Raw genomic sequence first — 10,527 nt, forward strand, 5'->3', positions numbered from 1 at the left:
CTGTGGCCACTGTCTGCACTGTCCTAGGCATCCATCCCAATTAGATCCTTAGACTTTACAGGATTAAGGGTTCCCAGGCCACCAGATACCTTCCCCTTCTCTGTCTTTCCTTACTGATGCCTGTCTAGGTGACCTTGTCCATCTTCTCCCCAGGTGACCAGGCATTGATGCACCCCCAGGGAGGCCACGCGCTCAAGGAGGCCACCCCCACTGGCTGCTGCTCACATGGTTTCTGGTCCCCTGGCACTCCGGTAGGCTGGGAAGGGGGTACTGCTGGGACTGGGCTAGTGTGGGGGCAAGAGGACGTCTACCTGCTCCTTCTTGGAACTTAGTGGGTGACCCACACAGCCCTGAAGCTCTGGGCCTCCATTGTAGACTGGTCCTTCGCGTGCATGTGGTCCATGCAGTATGGCTGCTCTCAGTCCTGGGAGGAGGGGCCGCTCTGGGCTCACAGGCTTTCAGAGGATAGACCTCCTGTCCCTGCTCTATCCCCTGGCCAGGCTTGGCACCAGGTATCCTAGGTGCTGGTAGAGCTAACATTGTTTCCCTCTGGCCAAGATACAGAAGCCACGCCTTGGGCTCTTTGTCCCCATCTGCTGGCTGGGGACAGGGAGTAGAGGATAGTTAATTTCCTCAGGACACAAACCTACCTGGCTGAGAAGGTAGGTGCTTGCTGCCTCTTGCATCAGGCCCTGAGTGCTAGCCTGTGTGCATTCATGGAGAACTCTGACGCCTTCTTTGGGGTGAATGTGATTATTAGGGTTTCCCTCTGTGCTTGCAAACAAGGGCAAGTGTAGGGCAGGGGAAGGGGAAGAATGTGTATGACAGGAAGGCTGGGTGAGTGTTAATCCTCTCAGGTTCTTCCCTGAGGGAGGCAGAGCTGTACCTCCTGGGAGCAGGAGACTGGTGCTGCGGGGTGGTGGCAAGGCTCAGAGCAGTCAGTTACTCAGAGAGATTTGAGCCACGAGTGGAAGGGCGTGAAGGTGCTTTTGTCAACTGTGTGAGGCAGAGCTGCTTGTTCTTGGGGGCAGAGAGCCACAGCCTTGTGCTTTGGGCCCTGCTGCTCAATGGAGTGGGTGCATGGTCCGAGCACCCTGCTCTGGAGACCTACCGGCACACTGCTGCACAGCTCACCCTCAGGTTTCCTGAGGAGGCCAAGGCCTCTTGTGTATCGATTGCTTCAGTGACATCAGTTAGTCAGGGTCGTCTGGCAAGACCAGTTGGCTGCCTTTCCCTGGGCCCAGTCTGTACCAGGAGTTTGGCCAGGCTACCTTCTCTGCTCTGCTCATGGCAGACCAGACTGGGGCTGTGCTCAGTGCCCCCTTGGGGTGAGGCCCTCGCTGAGTAAGGGCAGGTGTTGGTGAGGGATGGCAGAGAGCTCCAGGTCTTAGAGGTAGTAATGTGATATTGGCAAATCTAAAAGCATGGTAAATGTCTGGGATTGTTTGGGAGGTTCCCAGTATAGAGCCAGAGGTCACAGACCAAAAGCTGAGTATTTGATTTGGCCCACATGTTTCTTAAGGAAAAGAATCTTCAGTTTTGCATTGTAAAAGATTTGGATTTCCCACTTGTGCTGAAAGCTAGGCAGTTGCGTGCTCATATAAGAAGTCATTCTGCTCCGGGGCTCCTGTTCCCCTCAATCCTGATCAGTTCTCAGCACTGTTGCTCATTTCTGGGGCCCCTGTGGGCATATGATTGACTTTCTTTAGCCCAGACTGAGAAAGTACCTCAAGCTGTGGAGTCAAATTTAAATCCCAGTTTCTGTGCTTGGTACCGTGTGGCCTTCATTGTCCTCTGCTTCCATCTGTAAATGGCATTGGTACCGCTGTCTTTCTCTGGTAGTGTGAGTCCTTGGTGGACAGTATGAGTTCTGTCCCTCTGTAATATACCCGAGGAGGTGACCTGCAGCCAGGTCAATACAGAGGCCCTTCTGAGTGCCACCCGTGCACAAGCGCCCTTGTCAGCTAACAAGTATGTGCCTGTTCTTGCCCACAGGTGGTGTGCGTGGGCAGGGCGTGGGGACATGGGGCCCGACATGGAACTGCCCAGCCACTCAAAGCAGCTCCTGCTGCAGCTGAACCAGCAGAGGACGAAGGGCTTCCTATGTGATGTCATTATTATGGTGGAGAACTCCATCTTCCGGGCCCACAAGAATGTCCTGGCTGCCAGCAGCATCTACTTCAAGTCTCTGGTCTTACACGACAACCTCATCAACCTGGACACGGACATGGTCAGCTCCACAGTGTTCCAGCAGATCCTGGACTTCATTTACACAGGCAAGCTGCTGCCCAGTGACCAGCCGGCCGAGCCCAATTTCAGCACTCTCCTCACTGCCGCCAGCTACCTCCAGCTGCCCGAGTTGGCAGCCCTCTGCCGCCGCAAACTCAAGCGTGCTGGCAAGCCCTTTGGCTCTGGACGTGTGGGGACTGCCGGTATGGGGCGGCCCCCCCGCAACCAGCGACTTTCCACAGCCTCTGTAATCCAGGCTCGCTATCCAGGGCTTGTCGATGGGCGTAAGGGGACCCATACCCCCCAGGAGCTCTCCCAGGCCAAAGGCTCCGATGATGAGCTTTTCCTCAGCGGTTCTAACCAAGAGAGCACACACGGCCTGGGCCGGGCTGTCTGTCCAGCCACTGGGGAGGCTGGCCTGGGCAGCTGCAGTACCAATGGGAGCAGTGGGGGATGTGAGCAGGAGCTGGGTCTAGATCTGTCCAAGAAGAGCCCCCCACTACCTCCTACCACCCCTGGTCCTCCTCTAACTCCTGATGACCCGGCCCAACTGAGTGACAGTCAGCACGACTCACCTCTCTCAGCCTCTGCCCCTCCTGTTGCCAATAGTGCCTCTTATGCTGAGCTTGGGGGCACCCCCAATGAGCCAATGGATCTGGAGGGGGTGGAGGACAACCACTTGAGCCTGCTGGAGGGGCCTGGTGGGCAACCTCGGAAGAGCCTGCGGCACTCGGCCCGCAAAAAAGAGTGGAGCAAGAAGGAGACTGTGTCAGGTTCCCCCTTTGAGCGAAGGGAAGGGGGACCCAAGGGTCCGTGCCCAGGGGAAGAAGGAGAGGGGCTTGGGGACAGGGTTCCCAATGGTATCCTGGCCAGCAGTGTCAGAGGGGCTGGCCCCAGTGGGCCCTATGGAGAGTCTGCATACCCCTGCAAGGAGGAAGAGGAGAATGGCAAGGATGGGAGCGAGGACAGTGGGCAGAGTGGGAGTGAGGGTGGCAGTGGCCACACGAGCACCCACTATGTATACCGGCAGGAGGGCTATGAGACCGTGTCTTATGGGGACAACCTGTACGTGTGCATCCCTTGCGCCAAAGGCTTCCCCAGCTCCGAGCAGCTCAATGCCCATGTTGAGACACATACGGAAGAGGAGCTGTTTATCAAGGAGGAGGGAGCCTATGAGACAGGTAGTGGGGGTGCCGAGGAGGAGGCTGAGGACTTGTCAGCACCCAGTGCGGCCTACACGACTGAGCCCCGGCCCTTCAAGTGCTCAGTCTGTGAGAAGACCTACAAGGACCCGGCCACGCTGCGGCAACATGAGAAGACACATTGGCTGACACGGCCCTTCCCCTGCAACATCTGTGGCAAGATGTTCACACAGCGTGGCACCATGACACGCCATATGCGCAGTCACCTGGGCCTGAAGCCTTTTGCCTGTGATGAGTGTGGCATGCGCTTTACCCGCCAGTACCGCCTCACTGAGCACATGCGTGTGCACTCAGGTGAGAAGCCCTACGAGTGCCAGCTCTGTGGGGGCAAGTTCACCCAGCAACGTAACCTCATTAGCCACCTGCGCATGCATACCTCCCCCTCCTAGAAGCCAAAGACCCTTCTCCCCCACCCCAGGGCACTTCTGCAGACTTGCCCTTGGGAACCAATGGAAGGAAGAAGCAAGGAGGCTAGGCAGGTGGGACTGGAGGCTGGGCAGGCGGGACCGGAACCCCGCAGTCCAGCAGGGGTGGCTCCTGGTGGCACCTCTGGCCTGCCCCCCAACACCCAGAGCTTTAATCAACAGTCTGTACCAAGGGAAGAGAGGAGGAAAGCAGCAGGCACAAGTCCCACATGTGCGTCACAGGTGTCCGGTCTACCTCCCTACACCACCCAGGCCCCTGGCTTTCTGCAAGGACACCCACAGGAGTGGGTCATGGGGTCTCCCTGGGACCTAACCCCTTCCCCACAGGAAAGTGGGGCCCTCCCTCTGCTGGGAGCCAGGGGTGGTGTTCGTGTGTGCACGAGTGCTTGTTTATGTTCCGGAGGCCCTGGTTCTGCAGGAGTGGTGCTGGAGGGGGGCACAGAGCTGTCCTTTAGCCAGGGGCCTCACTGCCTACCTCTCCTTAAAGAGCCCTCTGGGCCTCTGTTGCTGTTATTCCTACTGATCTGATCCTTTTTTCTTTTTGAATTTTGTTTTTTAAACCAAAACCAACAAGAGTTGATTTTCCTACCAGCCCTTCGGGTTGAGCTTGGGTCTGCAGACTGAATGTACAGGGGCAGCCGCCCCTCCCCCACCCCCTGGCTGCGGGCTGCTGGGTGCCCATCCCTTTAAGGCCCCAGAAGCCCTTCTTGCCCAAAGGCTTCCCTGGGCCCCGAGCCCTGCCTCGGCTGCCTCAGGAGAGAGAGTGCTTTTCCTATAGTTTTCTGAGGAACATGCTTTGTTTAGAGGTACTTGTTTTTTATTAAGAGAAAAAACAGTGTAACGTTTATGTGAATGTTTGAACTGGAAGGTCTGGGTTCGTGGGGGGCGGGGGGAGGCTGGAATGATGCCAGAGCTGTCGGTACTCTTGTTTTTCATTTTCCATGTTGTGCGTGTGTGGTGTGTGAACAGATGTTGCGCTTTCCTTCCTTCCTTACTGATCAAGGTGGAGAGACTTCTGACCTTTTGCTACCTCTTGAATTCACGAGAACAGTGCGTTGGTGACTGGCAGTTGAGGCCAAGACACTTTTGTTTTCCTCCTGTTAGTAGGCACAGGAAGGCATGTGTTTGAGTGAGCTAGACCAGGACCAGCTAAGGCAGCCCTCCTGTGCTCAGCCAAGGTGCAGTCCTGGGCCCTGGTGCTCTTGAAGGGTGCTTCTGCCGTTGTGAGTCTCTGGGCTTGCATGTACGTTTTCTCTGTGTGTTCTGAGTGTGCTGCTGAACTCCAGGGAGTTTGCAGAAGCCTCTGATCTGGGTCCAGGTTTGGAGGATGAGTGATCTACCCCCGTTGAAGCTCCTGGTATGGGTCTAGGTGCCTACTAGGCACCCAGCAGTTGTGAGCCATGCTCCTTGCAGCTCCCTGCCAGGACCAGGATGAGGTGGAAGTGAGCCCCCCCCATCCTGTCCCCTGGGCCTGTAGGAGCTTGAGCTTGGGAGAGCAGCAACTCCAGCCTGGCCAGTGTAGAGGCTTAGGGAGGGACTGACCAAAGTATTGTATACTCCCTGGGGGATAGGGAAGGGACCTGCCTTGCTTTGGCTCCTCTCTGGTTGGTCCTGGCCCACAACCAGCTGCTCTGGTAAGAGGCTGGCAGCCACCCATTGCTCAGCCCTGTTTGGGGTCCCCACCCTTTGTCCCTCACTTGGGCTTTCTCTGCTAGCCTCAGACACCTCACAGGCCCATCGCTGGGCTCTCAAGGCCAGACCAAGTTTGTCACGGTTGGTCCCACTGTCCTCGACTGACTGGAGCCACAAGGCTGGGCCAGCAACTTTATCTACTTTATTATCTGCTTTATTTGCTTCGTGCTTTTATTTGTTTTTTGCCTTTCTACTTTAAGTTCAGACCAAAAAATTCTGGAGTCACCCCCTGTTCCCATCCCTCCACCCACCCCTCCAGAGACACTCTAGCTGAAAACAGAGCCTGAGTTCAGGGACCCTGAGTGGTGGATGGTGTGTTTGGGAGTGATCTGGCTCCTCTGCCCTTTGGGTGGGAAACAGAACTGAACCCAGGGTCTTGTATTCCAGGAAGTTAGACTGAGAATCTGGGCCAGGGAAGTCCCCCACTTGTTTCAGGCCCCTCTGCTCTCCTGACCCCACCCCACTCTGTCAGCACTTAAGCTACATGACACAAAGTCTGTACCGCACAGGAATCGTACACTCGCCCACCCTGTGCGTAACCTCCTGGGCCATGGGCAGCCACCACCTGGAGGTGACTTGTGAAAGTACGTGTGACTCATTTGCAGAGCTTCAGGGACTGGGCGCAAAGGCCCCCTCACTCAGCGGCATTTGTGCGACATAGTATTGTACCCACCTGAGTATTGTATCGAGCCTTTTCTGTATTTTAACAAGAAAGCAAAACACTAGTTTCCTATTTAAAATTTTAAGGGTTTGTGGGGCGGGGTGGGATTAACACAACACTTGGTTTTGTTTTCTTTTTCCTTTGATTTCATGTTGAATGTGTGCTTGTGAGTGTGTATGTGGCGATGTGTTAAGAGCCTCACAAGTAAATTAGGCCATTGGAGGCCAAGGGCGGCTTACAGTTCTCTGCTTTAGCCACTTAATTCCTGAATGTTTCGGAGAAACAGGAAACAGAAAATAGCAGATGTCATGTAGGAAAGAGGATAAACAAAAAAAAAAAAAAAAAAAAGAAAAAAAGAAAAAAAAAAGAAAGCTCATATCCAAATTCACAAAACCTATTTTTTAAACCAAAGCACATTTTGAATGAGTATGGAACCTCAATGGGCTCAGAAAAAAATACTAATATATTTATCTCATTGTTTACATAAACTTTTACAGTTTCAGACCTCAGCAGCTGTAAGGCCAGTCCCAGTGAATCCCCACCTTCTGCCAGAGGCCTTTCTGAATTGGCCCTGAAGTGGCTCATGGACAGGGGGGACCTATGGGGTTGGTGCAGGAGTGGAGGCCCCTGGATTCACCTGAGCCCTTTCATTTAGCCCTGGGCCTCTCCAAGCCCACCTGGCACCAAAGAGCTTGGGGCCTGTGTTGATCAGCCCTCAGGTCTTCTGGCTGGACGGTGGTGGTCCTGACTGGCTGGCACAGCAGGGGGTAGCAATTGGCTCTGGCCACAGGACCCACCTGGGCTTGGGCCCCTGGATGGAACCAAGCCCCTTCTGCTGCTCTGCCTGGGACTCTTGGGGTGGGTTGATGTGAGGGTCCCTCTCAAGCCAAAAAACTGGGACCTTTGCACAGCTCCCTATTGATTCCAGCAGTTCCCCATCCCCACTCCTGGCAGTGGGAGGGACTGACTGGGCTGGTCCTTATCAACACAGAAGGTGCAAACACTCTGAACAGTGTTGTTTTTGTATCAATATGTTTGTGCAGTGATGAATGTATTTATTTCTCAGACTTGGGGCGGGGGAGCTGCAGGCTGGCCTCCGCCATGGCATGCTCCCGCCAGACCGAGCCATTGTTAGGGCTCCTCCAGGATTGCAAGAAAAAAAAAAAAAGAAAAAAAAAAAAAGAAAAGATGAACCTTTAAAGCAAATAATCTCAGAGACTCATAGCATAGCCATACACCTCAGCCTGTGAAACGAACAATGAACAATCCGGACCCAGACTGACCTTCAGGACCTCATGCAGTCTTGTGTGTTTCCCGTTATCACCACTTGGGGTGCTGGACTGTCCCACCCCCATCCCCTGTCTGTCAGTATTCACTGGACTCACCGTGTGCAGGAGTGCGATCTGGGCTGGGTGGGCTGAGCGGGCAGACCCCGGCTGCCTCCCGCACAGCCATCCTGAGTTGGGGTGAGGCCTGGGCAGCCAGGAGGACAGGGCCCAAGGAAGAGGTGACTGCATACATCTGGTCCCCTTGGCCTGGGGGACAAAAGCAGAGGCTTCAGCCCTTATGAGGACCGAACAGCCCTGCTGCGCACCCTGAAGGGACCAAGGCCCTGGCTGTTCCCTGATTTGTGTTGGGGCAGGTGATACTGAACCTGTGAATCCAGTGCCAGGAGTGAGGGGATGGAAGGGATACCTAACCAGAACCTCAGTCTGACATTCCAAATTGGGGTGGGTGTGAGCTGTGGGAATTAAGGCTGCCCAGGACCCCCTTCTAAGGACCCCGGCTTTAGTCATCCCACTTTAAGTTTCTACCGGGAATCCCTCCCCCTACCTCACCTTGCTATTTATTGCTGTAATTTATTGACCTCAAAAATGCTGCATAACAGACCTCACTCAGGGTAGGGAGGATCCCCAGGGCTCCCCTTCCCCACTTGGTGGGGCCCTGTGGGGCCAGGTGCTGAGGGGAACCTCTCTACCCCACCCATCACTTGCTTTCCCCTTCCCCTCTTTGGGGGACCCCAGGTTGGGCACTGACCCATTTGCAAATACCTCAAAGGGGAGGGGGAGGGATGGGGCTATAACTTTTTGTTTAATCAGAACTGGAAGAGGGATCATGTCCTACTTTTTGCCCTTCCCAGAAAGGGGGAGGGACACTGATCGCACTCCTGTACTGGCCACCGCCACTATCAGTCATCACTTTGAGTTCACTTCCCTCGAGAGTTTGGATAAATTCAGGTCAGAGCTGCACCTATGCAGCCTCAAGTGTCATAGAAAAGCAATTCACCGACGACTGATCTCTCCATTCAGAAGTGTGCAGTCTTAATGTACAGTGATGAGAAACTGTTATTTTATGATCTTTTCATTAAAAGCTTGATTGAAAACTATCTTGTGTGGGGTCTTTGTTCTGTGGCTGTTTTTGCTTGCTAAGTGACAGGCACTTCCTTGCCCATTGCTTCCAAGACCTAGAAGTGGGGAGCTGGGATAGACATCAACCCACCACTGTCCTAAGGGTTTCAGGTGGGACTGGGACTTCACTTGGTAGTGAGTGTGCATCCCTGAGGTTGGTCACTGTGTGAGGGAACCAACACTTGTGTCAGCATCCTGAGTATTGGCCTGAGTTGGTCAAGGCAGTTTAGGAAGCAGCAGGTATAGTCAGGGGCTTTGACCTGGTGACCCAGGTGAGGGTCTGACTTCTACCCAAGGCTACCCACTCATTAGGGTAGGGATGGCTCTCCTGTCCACTGCTCTTTCATGTTGCTTGGTCTACTGGTGGAGAGGGAGGAGGAAAGAGAGAATCTTTATCTCTCTAGTCAGGGGGTATTAGTCAGTCCTGATGGTTAGGGTGGGATTTCCAGAGTGAAGAAAGACCCAGGAGAAGGAACAGGGGTGGGGCCAGTCAACTAACACCCCTGACTGGTCAACTGCAGATGTCCCAGTGGCTCCAGGGCAACAGCAGATGAGACTGGTGACTCCATACTTCCAGAAGAACGTGGGTATTGATGCTCTAAATCTTGGTAAGTTCCTTTCTGTTGTAAAATTCATGATTCTCAAAACAATAGTATCTTGTCCCCCATCCCGTATTGCACAGGCAAGCCATTTTTAAAATGTCTGCATTTGTCTTCATATTTTTTTTTGGTGGCTTTGTTTTACCTATGTAATTGACACACAGTGCTGTATGAGTAAGTTGTAAGCATAACGACTGCACTGACTGACACATTTTGTGAAATGACCACGTTAAGTTTAGTTAACATCGGAAAAAGGGTGCTTTCCTTCTTAACTTTTTTTTTTTTTTTTAAAGATTTATTTATTTATACAAGCACTGGGTACAGTCAGAAGCACGGGACGGTGAGAGAATTCACCAGAGCCAGAGCGGGAAACAGAACAGGCAGACTGATGATACACCGCTGAGGGAAACAGCAGGTGGCAGGAGAGGTCTGCAGGCCATGTGGGACCCTCCTCTGGTGGCCGGGGAGCAACCAGGGATCGAACTGGCTCTGCAGAGGCTGCGGGCAGCTTCGCAACCCAGCGCTCAACCGCTGCACCACTGGGGAGGCTCCTCACAACTTAACTCTTAGAAACTTTCAAATAGGGCCTCACTGGTGGCCTAGTTAAGTCTCAGCACCATCATGCTATCTCAGCACTACCACTGCAGCCTGAGTTCCATCCTGGCCAGGGGGCTAACCCACATAAGGTGCAGCAGACCTCTCCTGTCTCACCAGCTGCTCCCCTTAGTGCATTTCAGTCTGACTGTTCTGCTCCCCACTTTGTCTCTGGTGAATCTTCTGCCCTGCTGCACCCCAGTTTTTTCCAAAAATAAATACAATCTTAAAAAAACAAAACAGGAACCTCCCTGGTACCACAGGGGTTAAAGTCTGCACTATCAGGCTATCACCAGCCACTGCAGGGAGCTAGCCCACATGACCCAGCAGACCTCTTCAGTTGTCAGTCCGAATGTTCTGCTCCCGCTCTGTGGTGAATCCTCACCCCCTTTACCTCTGGCCTACACCTCAGCTCTACAAAATAAATACCCCCCCCCCAAAAAAAAAAACTTTCAAATAGACCATGTAGTAGAGTTAGCTATATCATGCTGTACATTACATCCCCCATGTGTACAACAGGGAGTTAGTAGGTTTTGCCCATCTTCACTCAATCCCCTTGCACCTCACCACCTCTGGTAACCACAAATCTGATCTTTTTCTGTGAGTTGGTGTTTATTTTTTTAGATTCCACATCTAATGGGATCATACAGTATTTGTCTTCTTCTGACATTTCACTTAGAACAATGCCCTCAAGTTCCATCCATGTTGTGAATGTCT

General features: G+C 53.4%; 1 protein-coding gene across 1 annotated transcript; it reads left to right on the forward strand.

Moving 5' to 3' along the window:
• Positions 1 to 225: 225 nt before the first annotated feature.
• Positions 226 to 3,820, forward strand: HIC2 (HIC ZBTB transcriptional repressor 2; the record flags this gene model as incomplete). The annotated part of the gene is made up of 2 exons (XM_084245977.1): positions 226 to 251; positions 1,996 to 3,820. The coding sequence occupies 2 exons, from the start codon at positions 226 to 228 to the stop codon at positions 3,818 to 3,820; spliced, it is 1,851 nt and encodes a 616-aa protein (XP_084102103.1).
• Positions 3,821 to 10,527: the final 6,707 nt, after the last annotated feature.

Source organism: Talpa europaea, assembly GCF_964194135.1.
Source record: "Talpa europaea genome assembly, chromosome: 10".
In the NCBI taxonomy this organism is placed as follows: Eukaryota; Metazoa; Chordata; class Mammalia; order Eulipotyphla; family Talpidae; genus Talpa; species Talpa europaea.